We start from the raw sequence: 16,521 nt of genomic DNA on the forward strand, positions 1-16,521 counted from the left end.
TCCTCATCTCCACTCCTCTGACGTCTCTCTTTTCAGTTGCTGATGGGATCATGGGTGTGGGTGTCCTTGGGTGCTTGGTTTAATTCCTGAAAGATTATCTCCTTCCTCCTTTTCCTTAATGATCATGATCCACGTTGTGAGGCTCTTTGTGCCTTGCAACGAGGTCATGACACTGAGGCAGCTTCAGCTGCATCTTTAGCTTTCCAGTTTTAAAGTAGCACTTTCCCTCTTTTCTCAACCCAATTTTTGCTGTGGCCATGATTTGGATCATTTCATTGACCATGTTGACATGGGCAGGGGCTAGGATCTGTTCAGGTCTAGCTAACCACTTTAGTCTGCAGCAGGGATAACCCTGCCCAGATGAAAATTAGTTTTCCTGCACTTTGCAGCAGGTTGAACCGAATGATCCTTTCCAGCTCCACAATGCTATGATTCTACAATGCTGGACACTGTCTTCCATGGCCATTTTAGCTCAGGCTGCAGAAGAAACTGGACATCTGGCTTCTGCAGAGGCAGTTGCCTGACTGGTGCTTTTTGAAATGCTTGTAAGGTCTTACATGGGCTTCTTATAGACACAGGCTTAGCACTCTTGGAAAAGCACTTGTTCTGTGCTGTACAAAAGATTTAAACCAGGAAATACAGCTGGGTTCTTAACGGCTGTCTGTTGCTGATTCTATCACCAGTGAGTGCATTACAGATTTTCTACTGTCTTTGCCAACAAGGATTTTTTATTACTAGGGTTGGGGGCTCACAACTTCGCCTGTTCATACATCAAATTGCCTATGTATGAGGGTGGAACCTATTCCTGAACAGAAGTCTAGTACTCTTTTGAGAAATATTTCAAAAATAGCAGATTCAGAGTTCTGTGAGTCTAGGTACCACAATGGAACTGGTCCCCAAAGGAAGAGGGTGGCAGCTCATTCTGCATTCTGTGAAAGTGACAGTTTCCAAGCAGTAGGATGTAGTAGCATGTTTCCTTCAAAGCAGAAAATAGTTGTCCTGTGCAGCACAGAAGCAGAGTATTTCAGCTTTACAGTGTTGCTGCAGATTTGATGATTGTATCATGGAAAGGATGGGGTATGTGCAGCAGACAGATGCATTAAAATGGTCATGTGGTTGGGTTGATTGATTTGAGTGAAATACTATTCTTGGCCCACCTTTGGCTCTGCTCCTCACCCCTAGAGCATGCAGCCTCCAAATTAATACCTTCCCCAAGGGAAAACAGTCCTCTGTGGTGAAAAAAGTCCCTCAGAGTGAGTATCCTACTTTCATCCCACATAGTGAATTGTATAATTTTTTTCTATATATTCCCCTCCTCCTGGCAATATATCTAGCCATTTGTATGTGCCATCAAACAGGATGTGCTCTGGTAAGTGATAGAAAAACCAGACGTAAGTGCCACGATGGTTATCTTCTTTCAGATATCAAGACCATGTTACTTTAATGAACAAGGAAGAGAAAATATTTCAGGGCATAGTCTGTAACCCAATCCCTATTTCTGTCCAACTTTGCAGCCAACCTGATTCCAGAGAAAGTGACACACACAATCAGCCTCTTCCAGTCTGCCATACTTGTTGCCAGGATAAAGAATGGGAAGAAAACAGATATCTGGTGGAAAAGGAATGGCAAGTGCTCTCCTCATCTAACTGCATGTCTGTGATAAGATCTGCCCTTTTTCTAAGATATCCAACTCTCTCTTGGAAAAAATTCTTAAAACTTGACTTTCCCTGTTGACGTACAACAAGTTAGGCGTCCGCTACAGCAGTGGTCCTCAAACATTTTAGTCTCAGGATCTTTTTACATTCTTAAAAATGATTGAGGACTCCAAAGAGTTTTGGTTTATGTGGGTTATATCTATTGATATTTACTGTATTAGGAATTAAAACTGAGACATTTTAAAATTTGACTTCACAGATCCCCTGAAAAGGTCTTGGGGACCCCCAGGGGACCCCAGACCACCCTTTAAGAGCCACTGTGCTATAGGAACCATTGATCCACATATGGATCTACCTATTGGCTTCAAAATGGGCGTGTTGGATTTCCTTAGTTCTACTGTTCTACCTACTTTCCTAACAGCAGATATCCAGCTGCATAACCCTCTCAACCCTCTGCATGCAAGTCATATTTCAAAATATGAATCTCTAATTCAGTAGTATTTCTTTGTACTTCAACCTTTGGCTTTTCTATATTTCTTGCTTGTTTCTTATTTTTTTGTGCAGGGACTTATTATGACACCATGCACCAGGGTGAGTTAAAGAAGAATCAGTCCATTCTGATCCTGTCCTCTGTTACCATGGCTGATGGTGGGATTTACAGTGCCACATTTATAGAGGACAGCCCTTTGTCAAGTGCCTTCTTCAGACTGATTGTGCGAGGTGAGATTATGCATACCTAAAGCAACCATTTCATGCTTCCTAACATATTTTTGTGGGTACACAAGAATGCTGCTTCTTAAAACTGCACTCCCCAACCTAGTGCTCAAGTAATACTTGGAACTATACCCATCAATCCCTCCTATTAGTCAAGAATGAGGACAGCATAGTTCTAAATGTCAGAACTATGTTATCAGAACAGACTAAGAAAAGCTATTTTCAAATATATATTCCTAAGAAGAACAGTGCTTTCTCTTTTTACTAATTGCACAGAAAAGAGCGTTTTAATAGTTTGATAATCTTTATCTGCAGAAATACCCTTTTCTGTGCAACAGAGATGAGGAAAAATTTAACTCATACACTTTTCCAGAAATGCCTGATACCATATTCTACAACCAGTGGTCGTGGGAGTTGAAATCCAGTGCATCTGGAGGGCACTTGATGGAAGAAAAACCTGTCCTATTTTTATTTAATGCATGATATGACATAACTCTTTGAGTGAGATGGAGGGGTGACTAAATTTGAAATATAAATAAACAAACATTTTTAGAATTTTTCATCCTTTTCAAGTAGTTGCTAGTAAAATCAAGCAGGGCAATGATGAATGTGATCGCTATGTTTTTTGTAAGGTTTATCAAAGCAATTGGTGGGAACAGCAGTCTAATGTCTAATTCACTATTTGGTTATGATATATATGCAATTCACAGAAGAATACACTTATCACTCAGTAACTTATGGTTTGATGACTCACAAGGTATGCTGGGAGTGCACCTACCATTCCCAAACAGCATAGCCAATGCAGGACATTCATTTAGGAAACACTGATGTAAAGAAATTTGAGTGAAAATTATTGTTAGGCTGATCTGAACACTTTTTCAGTGATGCATCTTTAACACAAAGTCATTTCCTGTTGCCAGAGATAGTGCACACGATGTATGAAATTATACTTGGAGGCTGCGAGTGACTCTGCCATAATCTTTCCTTCCTGGTGCTGCCTGGAGATTCTTCATCTCATCATTCTGTCTCTCCAGGTTGTGCAGCCAAGAAATGGGGCTCGTTCTGTGACAAAGACTGTCCCGATTGCCTGAATGGAGGCATCTGCCATCACATTGTGGGAGAATGTATCTGTCCACCAGGCTTCATGGGCACCCGCTGTGAAAAAGGTTAGAAGCAACATGTTATTGTTCTGGTGGAAAGGGATGTTCCTGATCCATGAACTGAACTTGGAAATCAGGAACTTCTTTATTATAGTGGTCTTCAAGGGCTGCAGGGTGATAAAATACTATAGTGCAGGGTGATAAAATACTATAGTGGAGACCAGGGTTGAAAGTTTTGTGTCTGTTTCCCCCTTTTTTTCCAGACTTAAGAGGATATGAAATCCAAAAATATATGTGCCAGTATTAACACATATGTTTTCAAGTTTTAAATGACCCTAAATGACTACATGTGTCACTGAAAATCCAAAATCCACACTTGCTGCCCAAACTTGATTTGTGGGTGCTCTGTGGTATACCAAAGCGACTGGGAGCCCACACAGAGCATGCTGGCTACTCATCCTTGTATAAAATGTGACACACAGACCCTTTCTGCATCAGCAGCGTATGATCACCAGTGCCCCAGTTAAATAGGAAGTGGCCACCTTTGAAGGACTCTCGCTGGAAAATTGATGAGTGGCCAGAAAATTGAGTGACCTCCTGCCTTCTTTTTTTTACATTTTGCAGATTGTAGAAAATCTGAGTCAGTGACACCATAGACAGAGTGCCCTGATCCCCTCTCTTCTCATGTGGGGGAGGAAGGAGGAAGGGAATTAAATGAGCAGCAAAAGAGTTTGGGGGGCTGGCAGCACACATATACATATATACATACAGTATGTGTGTGTGTGTGTATATACATACGTATATATATATATGTACATATGTATATACTGTACATATTCATATATATACATACACATACACACACTAGCCAACCCATGTCATCTTTCCACATATAATATAGGCTGGCGCCATTCCCCCCCAAGCTTCATAACCCTCAGCAGAGCCCTGGTGAAGCCTCCTCCTCCTCCTTGGCTGACCCACTACCTGCCACTTTGCTGGGGGGAGGGGGAACAAAGGGAGCCATGGACCTCAAGGAAAACTATACCCCCGCTCTACATCCTGGCATGTCCCCAAGGGCCCCCTCCCTCCAGGGAGGAAGAGTGCTCACCCACTGACTGCCAGTGGCCCCCAGCCAGCCCAACCTCACCAGTAGGCATCCAAGTTGCTCCCTCGTCCTTCCCTCACTGCTCGCTTCCATTAAGAGATTTCGACTTTCAGCCTTGGTTCAAAAATAGCCAATCACCAGTTGCCCGTCAGGTCTTGCTGCCAGCCAATGAGTGCAGGGGCCAGAGGGAGGCGGGAAAGAGGACAGGGGTACCATCTTCCCTTGCATCACACAACCTACAGTTTTCTGGGAATTGTAGTCTGAAATCATGATCACGTGACTGTGGCTAACCATGATGATGCTGCAGCAGCCACAACTTTGCAAATAGAACTAGTGTGAAGATCCTTGAAATTTCAATTCAATGGGAGTCATGGATCCTGGATTTTGGATGCATTCTTTAAGTTAGCCCATTTGAGGTACCTTGCTTCAAAAATTGTTGCCCTATGATGTGCCATTTTGCCCAGTTAAAGGTTACACACAGACAAAGAGGAGAGTTTTAGTAGTATATAGATACACACACATACATACACACACATACACCTATATAAACCCTCTTTTTCCTCTTTGGAGGACATGGTTGACTGACACCCTTTTCATCTTGCACCTAGCCATGGCATGAACCTGCTCCAACAGCCTCATTTTTCTGCCATGTCCTTATCACATTGTCATCATCTCATCAGCATCACACGTACCTGAAGTATCTTAAAGTCATCCTTACCTTTTCTGTTACAGCTCTTGAACAGGCACAAGCCACAGCAGTTTTGCTGTGGATACAGCCTGATGTTCTTCACCAATTATTCTGTTGGGATTGCAATCAGGTGATCCACAAGTGATAAACTGAGCCAGCCAGGTACCTATTAGCACTTTAGACTGGTGAGACTAGCACTCTTCTTCTGGTGAGGTGTAACCCCTCACAATGCCCATTCTTCTTCAGGCAATAGGTGAGTGGATCTTTCAAATCAGGCTCAAGTGTGCTCATCAGATCTCTGAGCCAATCTCTGGCTTGGAGACCAGGAGCAGGAATGGAAGTGGGGGAATGATGAGAAGAATAGGGAGAGAAATATCCAGCTGTTTCACTCTGCCACTTCACAGTGCAACCCACCCACCATGCCTGTCAGTTGGGCTATTTTAAAACATTGGTTTAGCATTCTTCTTAAATGGCAGTAACCCTGTGTTCCAAGGAAGCCTGAACATGCGTTTAGCACTCTTTTTTAGCACTTTAGCAGTAGGCTGGGAGGAATGGCAGCAGAAGGGAAATCGTTTTTCCATTTCTCTCAGCCCCTACAGTAAGCCAAGCCTGGAATTACTTTTGACAGATGGCCACACCTATTGGTCTAGCAATCTGTGAAAACTCACCTGCTCCCCAGCTCAGTTAAGGAGAGTGATTAATGCAGTGTTTCTCAACCTTGGGAACTTTAAGATCTGTGGACTTCAACTCCCAGAATTCCCCAGCCAGCCATGTTAAAAAAGAACACTAAATGCATGTTCAGGCTTCCTTGGAACACAGGTTTACTGCCTTTCAAGAAGAAAGCTAAACCAGTGTTTTAAAAGAGCCCAACATGCTGGCTGGGGAATTATGGGAGTTGAAGTCCACAGATCTTAAAGTTCCCAAGGTTGAGAAACACTGCCCTATCTAATCCCAGTACTTACTGAGTTAAAAAGTTTGCATGATGTGCTAATTAATGGTCATTTCTGCTGCATCAGGGGACCAAATAGACTGAAACTCATTATTTATAACAGCCTTTCTCAACCTTTTGACCCTGGAAGAACCCTTGAAATATTTTTCAGGCCTTGGGGAACCCCTGCACATTCAGGATCAAATATAGGCCACAAGTTACAAAATGATTATATTTGTTTCATGTGTAGGCCTGTACATGTGCATTAACAGTGTTCTTAAACTAAAAATAAAGAATGAAACATACTGTACCTCTTTAATGTCAAGTTGCCCAAATTTGAAATATTTTTTTAAGTAAATCATGATTTCCCTAGTGACCTCTCAAGGAACCCTAAGGTTCTACAGAACCCTGGTTGAGAAACCCTGATCTATAAGAATAATTGAAGGTTATATTATCTTTGGACAGCACTTTACCTGATTTTTTTAAAAAAAATATTTTACAACATAGACTTGTATCTTCCCTTTTCCGATGTGCTCCAGAGCCCCCATGGATAGTTCACGCCTAGGGCATATTTTCCCAACCATTTTTCAGGTTGTCTTTTTCCTGCTGTTGCCTTGTGTGAGGAGCACATTGAGTAGATGAGAAATAGTAAAAATAATTCCTGTTCTTTTGCATTTAAACTGGAAATCCAGTACTGGAAGGTACAGAGGCAATGCCATTCTGTGATGAGCCATATAGGAAACCAGGAAAAAGGCAAGCACTGGAGCACTGTCCAAGGATTTTTACAGGGGTACATCACCATTCTTCCAAATGTCAGGAAAATGAATGTTTAGGAGGGAAAGAGATGCTATTTTCCCATAGTGAGATGGGCGGTATATAAATTTAATAAATCATCATCATCTCCTCTATTCTGCCATTTGTGCCCTGCATCAAAAATAAAGAACTCCCATGGTGTGCAAAACTAGGGGTCAGAGGGAACACAGATCGCACATGTTGATAGAGGGGGTGGTGAGGAAGAAAATCTGGGACAGCAGCTTTGGCAGCTGCATGTCTTAGATCTGCATAGGGCTTGCAGGTTGATTATATGTGCTAGTGGTGTGATTGCTCCCCATCCCAAAGGCACATTCCTTCAAGAGAAAGCTGTGGTGGGAAGGCAAAGCTAAAAAAAACAGGGCCAGAACCCATTTCATCATCTCATACATACCCATCATACCACACTAATCCATTTCTTTCTACTACCTTTGCTTCTGTCTTTCGGACATCCTATTTTTCTGACCTTTTGCTTTCTGTCTCATTTCCCCTTTTCTCTCCTGCTAGGTCTCTGCTTTATTCTACCCCACTATATGTCAACAGGGATTTGACAAAACACATTCCTGCACACCAAAGGCAGCATTTTCCCAAAATCTTATTCCTGAGTAGGAGTGATTAAGAGGAATTGCCATGTCCCAAGAGGAAGCCCCATCCAAAACATTCGTAGCAATTAAGCTGCTTAAAGAGCTTCCACTGGTTCTAATAAACATTTTAAAACAATTGCTGAGAATGGATAGAAAGTTCAGTGGGATTATGGTGCACAGTGAGGGGAGGGCTAAAATCAGCTGGGCTTTTTAAAAGCTTACTTGAAATCCTGGTTGATACATTGGAGATGGCACACAGTCTCCATAGGTGGCAACATCTGGCTAACCTTGTAACCCTGGAGATGGGCACAAAGCCTCCATAGATGGCAATCATCCTACAGGGGTTACTACAGACTTACTCAGACTTACACATGCCTTTTTCAGCTGTGAGGTATGGGTAGAAAATTATGCAATGTATAGCCTACCTGAAGCTCTTCAGGGGGAATAATGAGTGTTCTCTGAGCAAAGGTAAAATTGCAAGGCTAGTTCTGGGACATATGGGAGCAGGAGTATACAAATAGTGCACGAGTCACTGATTGCTGGAATGAAAGCAGCTCTCTGATAGGAGTCTTCTTGCTTTGCAGCATGTAGGGAAGGTTGGTTTGGGCGAAACTGCCAAGAGAGGTGTCCTAGTGAGCAGGGCTGCAGAGGGTTATCCTTCTGTCTGCCTGACCCATACGGCTGTTCCTGTGCTGCTGGGTGGAGTGGCCTACAATGCAATTCAGGTATGTCTACTTCCAGCTGATTTGTCCCAGTATTGTGCTACTACCATACTTACTGGGGCAGTAAACGTGATCAGAGGATGGAATGAGGAAGGAAAGGCAGAAGCTGACCTGCTTTTCAAAAGGCAAAATGGAAGCATTGAACCACCACACAAAAACTCCCAAATAAATAAATCCGTTCCTCTACAGCAGGGTTCCTCAACCTTGGCAACTCTAAGCTGTGCGGACTTCAACTCCCAGAATTGAAGCTGGCTGGGGAATTCTGGGAGTTGAAGTCCACACAGCTTAGAGTTGCCAAGTGTAAGGGTTGCCTATTCTAACAGACTCAGTCTCACAAGCAGGTGCTTAAGGAAAACTGGTTTATTGAAAGAATAGTGTGCAAATACAAAGAAAGCTGGGAATGAGCAAAAGCGCGCCAAATACAAACTAAAAACCCTCGCTTCAAACCCGATCCCGCCCTAGCTCCCACTTAGCAACCACCCCCTCCCAGGTGTTGGCAACCATCACACATCGGCCTGAGAAAGTAACCTTGAACACATGCAATAACCCAAACATACATTCCTCAGTTACAGTAAGGAGATTACAGCCTGGCACGGCTGAAAATCTCCTCCCAGCAAACGTGAGACACGGATCAGGAAATTGACATGCGAAACATTACGATGTATTCAGTACATTGAAACGATGAACATGACACCAAGGTTGAGGAACCCTGCTGTACAGTATTTATTTCTTCACTGTATTATTCCCCAATAGATTTTGACCTATGGGATTTTTTTATCCAGGGTAATCCCTAAAAATATCAAAGGTTGTTCCTTACCCTTTTCAGTTTTACCGAATTACTAAATAGCATCAGGACTAATGGCATCCAGTTTGTTATATTTTAGAGTCCCACTTGATAAAGAACCCATTATTTGAAATGCTTTGAGAATAATACATAGACATCTTATGGAAAGCTAATATTTTACCACTTATAGATAAATGTTCAGTTATTAGAATTTGCTTTTCTCAACACGCTAAGGGAGAATTCAGGTAAAACATTCTTAATGAAGATCACTTTTATGATAAACTCATTCTAACTCTAGTGAATCAGGAGAAAACAAGAATTATATATCGTACCTGACAAAAACAAAGGAGGTACGGCAAAGGTGGTTGCCATTATACTTAATGTACATAAACTTTTGATTTCATGGTCTCCATCAACAGAACAATGACATGTTCCCTGGAAAATCTCTGTCTGGAAAAGAGGTACAACAGTTTCTCCTTCACCTCAGACACATGGTGGTGCATAAGTTTTATCCAGCTTTGGCTGCTTTCTCTGTTGGGGCTGCACTTGGCTCATAGCCAGGAGAGAGTAGCTTCCTCCCTTTGTTTCTTCAAAATAGTTTCTCTCCTGGTTGGCCCCAACATACAGAGAGAAAAAGAAAGATGCTTGTAAGCAGGAAGTTCCAGTGGGTGAAAAAAAGTTTCAAAAGTAACCCTGTCCTGTCTGTGCTCTCCTGTTTCTGATGCTAGATTTTCTCATTCCTCAGCAATCATCTCTCCTATACTGATGTTTGTTTTTGAGGGGGAATGTTTGGAGTCAGGGTTAGGCAACCTAGTACACTCCCAGTGATTTGGACTGCAATTTCCAGAATCCCTTCTCCTTCACCATTAGGCTGGGGCTGATGGGAACTGAAGTCCAAAATATTTGGAAACACTAGGTTGCCCACGCCTGCTCACATTACCCCAAAGCCAAAAATTGCATGATATTTTGGATACCATAGAGCTTGCTTTGTTCTTCACTGACTGAAACACAAAATAACAGTGGAATGCAATTTTTTTGTCTCCCTGAAACCACTTTCGATCTGAAACGTGAAGTTCACACATTGCCAATGATCAGAAAGTTGTGCCTTTACTGCTAAGGATGTTAAAGCATCCTTCAATATTGTGCCAAGTAAATACTTTTGTATTGGTCAGTTCTAGAAGTTGACTTGTACCAATGTGTGACTAGATTTAGAAAGTCACAGATATTGATCTTGACCAATCACAGTTTCTTTCACTGTCCTCCACAACCACATCAACTATCTTTGGTGAAGCTAACAAGATCAGGGTAATGAAAGCATTGTCAAGCATTGGGTTTTAATTTAAAATGTTATGTGTTTGATAGCATATACGTGACCTTTAAAAATAATCCTCCTCCTTCCTCCTGAAAAGGAGACATTTTCTCTGTGTACACAGGTAGTCCTCGCTTAATGATGGTAAGAGGGACCAGGATTTCTGTCACTAAGTGATGCAGTCGTAAAGTGCGATGTCACATGACCACACCACTTAGTGACAGTAGTTCCAGCTGCCATCATTACGTGAATCCCACACTGTCATTAAGTGCAATGTCACATGGTCACCATTTGCAACCTCCTGCTGGCTTCCCCACTGATTTTGCTTGTCAAAAGACGGCAGTGAAGGTTGCAAATGGCAATCACATGACCACGGGACACCGTGACATAATAATTGCAAACTGGTCGCCAAGCACCCAGATCATGATCATGTGACCACGGGGATGCTGCAATGGCCACAACTACAAGGACCAGTCATAAATACCACTCATTCAGCGCTGTCATAACTTCAAATGGTTGCTGAACGAGTGGTTGTTAAGCGAGGACTACCTGTATGCAATCAGTATTTCTCCCACTCTTGGCAAGTTCTCCATACCCTGTAAAAGAAATTGACAAGGATTTCCCCTGAACTTATCAGTTTCACCAGGAAATAGAAAGCAGTAATGAAGGAATTCTATATTGAGAAAGTTGACATCTTCCTCTTCCCAGCGACATACATATTGGTAGGCTTCTGTAATAGTTTAAAATCAGAAAAAGCCATTCCTCAGTGTTCTGCAGCATGGAAAAACCCTGCGTGTTGCCTAGAAACTCAGGCACCCCAAGTTTGGTGTGAAGCTGATAAAAACTTGATCCCCTGAATTTGGGAGAGACTAACTCTGCAAAGTGGCCCCTTCACCCTTCCCAACAGCACAAATCACAAATGCTTCAGGCAAAGCGAAAAGCATTTATAGGGTACAGAAACAAATGATACATACATTTGGTATATGTGATACATCAGAAAGTAACTAATCAAACAATAAAAGACATTGATTACATGTGAGAACTAAACAATAGAAAACATTGATTACAGATAAAATTCCACAAGTGGCAAATTTATGGGTTATGCCACTCTCTTTCCCAGCTGGGTTTGTATCTTTCTTAAAACTTGCCGGTGTATTCAAGGACTTTTAGAATATGCTCTCTACTGTTTAGTTGCTGAGAAGGCAAGTTCTCACATACCAGAAGAAATGGCCTCAGCCCAGAAGAAAAACATGCTTTCTTAAAGTTAGAAAAGAGGCCTAGACTGCCATGTTAGAAATGCTAATATCACCTTTGTGATGCTAATAATGAGGCCTAAAATTCCAGGTAATAATTCCCCCATTCTCAAACTATTAATAGTTTGCTGAATCACTTTTGTATTTAGTGAGCAAGTTAGCTGTTAATATTTGAAACTGCATAAGGTCTACGGTTGCAGTGTGTTGTGGAGCAGGTTTTAAAAAGCAGTTGCAGCATGGGGTGGCAGGCAAATATAAATAAGGGATACATTGCATAAGACAACATGTACAACATGGAGTGCCAATGTAATAATTATATTGCCAATTAATAAATGTTTCTTGAAAATGTTCCCTGTCCCTAGTTAGGGAGACAACTATTCTAGCTAACTTCTGTTGTGTAATTAAGACTTCATGAAACATGCAGACAGCTTTGATTAATGTACATATAGACTCCCTATAACTGATCTAAGGCTAGCCGATTGTGCAATACTACATATTTCAGAGAAAGGATTTCATCCTGAAGCAGCTTATGGCTCTGTGAGGTATAGTTAATTAAGACTCTCAAAGATTATCCTTTCAAAGATTATTTATAGGAAGAAAAGAAAGTTATCCTTTGTGAGTCCTTGGCCTAGAAGAAGCTCCTGGAAGTTTCTACATAGGTTCCAGGAGCAAGCCAGTCTACAATAGCTTGAGTACCACAGTGTCCTTTCAGATGTAGTTGTTGAGCCAGAAGATGAAGAAAAGCACATGGGACAACTGGTTGCCCATTAAGAGCCATCCAGAAGGAACCGTTCCAAGAAGCATCATAGAGACATTGCAAGCAGCAGTCCCAGCATCTGAAAGAAACTTCTCATAAGCAATAGCACAGGAACTTGAAACACAGGTGCAAAGACTGAAAGACACCAGGTTGTTGAGCAGCCTTCTTAGCAACCTCTTCAGCGAAGTGATTGCCTTTAGCAATAAAAGAAGAAGCACATCCAAAGATGAAACAACCAGGCCTTTGAGAGCAATCTGGTGGCCTAAGGTGGTCAGGAACCTTCTCAGCTTCCATAAGGCACCTGGAGCATGGCAAACACCATAAGTCAGTGAAGATATTAACAGTTTTGTCTCTGGCAATACAACAAGCTTGAATTAAGGCAATAAGTTCAGCTGCTTGGGCCCCCAAAGAAGGTGGCAAGGATTCCGCCCAGCAGATGAAAAGAAAATAAATAAATAAAATTGCAGCCCCTGTTAAATGGACTCTGTCAACCAAAAGGAAGACCCATCCAAAAAGAGTTCAAAGACAGGATTCTGAAGGGGCACATTTGTAAGATCTGAGCAAGGTTTCTCTACCAGATTATGGTTTGCAAACAGTCATGTTGGTAACTTCCTTCATCTGTAATCTCAGGAAGCAGAGTTGCAGGATTCAAAGTTGTATACCACTTTAAAGTCACATTTGGAGTAGCTAGAAGGTCTGCTTCATAAGCGGCTGAACGCTGATGTGCAAAGGCTTGAGTTCAGCAACCTTACGAGGAACAAAAAACAGGTAATCAAAAACCCATAACCAAGTCTTTTGATATTTGAACAAGTAGGACAGCAGCAGCCAAAGCTCTGAGGCATCCTACTGCACCATGATCAACAGGATCCAGCTATACAGAACAGTGGGCTACAGTCCTCTCTCTGGTAGTCAGAACCATAAAAAAAAAGTTTAATCAGTCTGTCAAATGCTGGTATCCAAGGCTTACAGAAACCTAGAATACCACCTGGCACTTAATAGAAGGCAGTAGCAATAGAAGGCAGTAGCAATAGAATCTCACCTGGCACTTAATAGAAGGCAGTAGCAATTGAAGAATAGCATCTACTCTGGCAGGGAAAAGTTCTCTTGTGCCAGGATGTATAATATAGTCAGTTAAACAACTGGATAAAATACATGTAAAACACACTCATGTATCTGTATATCCAACAAAAAGATTCACAAACACTCTAACTAAAACAAATGCAATCTGTCACATTATCTTTGACCAATGAACTCCATCTTTACAATGGGTAAAGTTGTTGAGGTTCCCAATCCCTCTGCTCTTCCCATAGCTTGTTCTCCTGGCAAATATGGTCCTGACTGTACCCTGGAGTGTAACTGCCAGAACGGAGGCACCTGCAATCGATTCAGTGGCTGTATCTGTTCTTCTGGTTGGCATGGACAGCATTGTGAAAAGTCAGGTAAAGCAAGAGTGATGAGAATGGGAATGACATCTGAGATCTTCCAGACATGGAGCACTTTGTAGGTTCTGGTGGGGGTGGAGGGGTTGTTAAAAAAAAGTCAAGATGGCAGCCATGCACATAAGAAAGTGTGGGGTTTGATCACATGACAATGGCTACCATCCCCTGGCAGGTTATTTTATAAATGATGATGGCAGTCAGGCAGGAGATTAGGTTTTTAGTACAAAACAATAATTGTATACAATTATATATCAGATGCTCACATACTAAAAAGAGTGTTTTCTTATTTGTGTCACTTCAAATCCTTTTATATTCCTGATTTCTTCTTTTAACTTAATTTCCTATAATAACACATCCATTTTAGCCTTGAAACTTTCTCCACTCAGATTGTAAATTCATTTCATCAGTTTTGTTCTTACTCCTTTTTGATTACTTCCTGTTAAGAGTTCCTTGACTTATATTGCTTTATAGCCTAACTCTTAGATTTCTATTACTTTTACTATAGTTCTCTCTGCTCCCTCTTTATTTCTCCAGAATCACTTGCTTTGCTTCTCTCAGGAAGCACCTGGGTGTGGGTCCAGTTTCTCTTAGTAGGTGTAGCTGTTACTCATCTCCTTTTGAGATGACCCCATTCCTATCTGTCAGACTTCACTCTTCTGCCAGCAGCTTTGGTGGAAATTTTCCTCTGTGTGAATGCCTGAATCGCTTTTGCCAGCCTTCTTCCAGCCCTCATGGATTCCACAGAATGGCTTCTCCTTTCTCTGGCTGTCATCACTCTTGATGGACTGTTCTATGGGTTTTCTGACTTCTGGTTTTCTTCTCCTTTCCTTCTCCTTTTTTCTCCCTCTCCAGCCATCTCCAACATGCCTTTTTGATACTCTCCCAAACAGCCATCTCTTTTCTAAATAACAGCTTTCCTAAACTGTTAGCTCTTACCTGCCTCTGTTTAATACTTGTCAGTTCTCCTTTCCCACTTCTAAAAAGGCATTTGTTTATGAATAGCAAGGCATACATTCCTGGTAGGAGATACTAGTGAATGGCTTATGATCTTGATGAGAGGCAGGTAGAGCCATCCTCACACAAGTACACATAGGGTGCACTGTTCATTGAATATAAAACATCTCCCTTTGGTATTAAGCTTGACTTCAAGTGATTTCATGGACTTATCCATGAAATTTTCTTGGTAACAGTATGGAAATAGTTTTCCACTTATTTCTTCTGGGATGTGTTTTCAACTTCCAAGTCTAGCCCTAGAATTTTCTAGTGTTTCTTATCCAAGTACTAACTACATCCAAATCTGCTTCTTTTTGATATCATCCAAGGTTATTTAGGTGCTATCACCTAGCTTGGTAGTTATTTTATTTATTCATGCATGCATGCATTTTACCCATTGTCATAATCCTTGTGGACTCTAAATGGTTTACATATATTAAAATAAGAGTAATAACTCATATGTTATGTTAAATCATAACAGGTGTATCTCTAATACCTGTCACAGAGGTGAATGAAAGAGTGGATAAATATCATAAAGTATGTTAAAAAGCTTTCTTAGTACATTGTAATGATTTAATTTTATTACGGTATTTTCTGCCAAGACCGTATACCCCAGATCATCAACTTGGTGTCTCACTTGGAGTTTAACCTAGGCTCCCAGACTGTAGTTACCTGCATAGCAACAGGCAACCCACCTCCTGTGCGTGATAACATTGAACTACGCAAGCCTGATGGAACAGTGATAATAGTAAGGATCTGCCCATTTATGTATTTAACTTTCTGTCTGATTCTGTATTATCATGTGAAATCTATCTCCTTCCCAATTTTGTCTGGCTAACTACACTTTTGTCTGAGTATTGCAACCAACAATGACCAAGGCCTTAGCTCACCAGGAGGATCCACTGCCTCTGAATTCTGGCCAGGTACTGTTGGCCCCTCCTGTTCTCTGGCACGCACAGTAGCACCCCTCCTTCTCCCAACCATGGTCATAACTGTGTCATGAATTGCAAAAATCGCAAATTATGGTGACCCCCATATAATTCCAAATGGGTTCATGAACTACTAGAGTGAGAATTAGACCAGATGACGAATTTCCAAGAGTGTATCTAGTGTCTACTGTATTATTTTTCTATGTTGGTATTAAGGATGCCCCATGTTTAACTGGAACTTCAACAATATGGTTGTTTTCTCACAAATGTCTGTTAGCAGATTTTGGCAGGATATATGGTGTTATTGTTTCTCCTTAGCCCACAAAAGCCATCATGGAAAAGGACATGACAACCTGTGAATTTCAAGTGTCACAAGTGGTCTCTTCTGACTCTGGCCTCTGGGAATGCCGTGTCTCTACTACTGGGGGACAGGATAGTGGCAAGTTCAAAGTTACTATAAAAGGTGAGAAAGCAGCACAAGTAGTGACACATCATAGCTAGAGCTCACCCTCTGCTTCTGAGATGCAGAGAAGTCACTGAAATGTTTCTAGAGTCTCTAAGGTTTTGTCCAATTCAGATTGTTCTCTGTTTAAGAGGAAGCTCTGTCTCTAGCTTCTGTCCACCAACACTTACCCAGACGAAGTATGGTTATTAGGGAAAGGCTACTGTTTTCACTGTAGTATTAATTCTCAAACAAAGGAAATTGTTACTGGAACTTTAATCAGGTCAGGATGCATGAGGATGATTGTGC

The 16,521-nt window shown here is 41.6% G+C and overlaps 1 protein-coding gene across 3 annotated transcripts in view; it reads left to right on the forward strand.

The window, feature by feature from the left end:
* The window catches only part of TIE1 (tyrosine kinase with immunoglobulin like and EGF like domains 1), a 52,429-nt gene that overhangs the window by 18,423 nt on the left and 17,485 nt on the right, over nt 1-16,521 (forward strand). For all 3 annotated transcript variants that reach the window (XM_063297761.1, XM_063297763.1, XM_063297762.1), the window contains exons 3-9: nt 1,515-1,625; nt 2,220-2,375; nt 3,404-3,535; nt 8,169-8,309; nt 13,720-13,848; nt 15,444-15,589; nt 16,089-16,233. In XM_063297761.1, the coding sequence (XP_063153831.1) occupies nt 1,515-1,625; nt 2,220-2,375; nt 3,404-3,535; nt 8,169-8,309; nt 13,720-13,848; nt 15,444-15,589; nt 16,089-16,233 (960 nt within the window). The remainder of the gene's footprint in view (nt 1-1,514; nt 1,626-2,219; nt 2,376-3,403; nt 3,536-8,168; nt 8,310-13,719; nt 13,849-15,443; nt 15,590-16,088; nt 16,234-16,521) is intronic.

This window comes from Candoia aspera, chromosome 3 (genome assembly GCF_035149785.1).
Source record: "Candoia aspera isolate rCanAsp1 chromosome 3, rCanAsp1.hap2, whole genome shotgun sequence".
NCBI lineage: Eukaryota > Metazoa > Chordata > Lepidosauria > Squamata > Boidae > Candoia > Candoia aspera.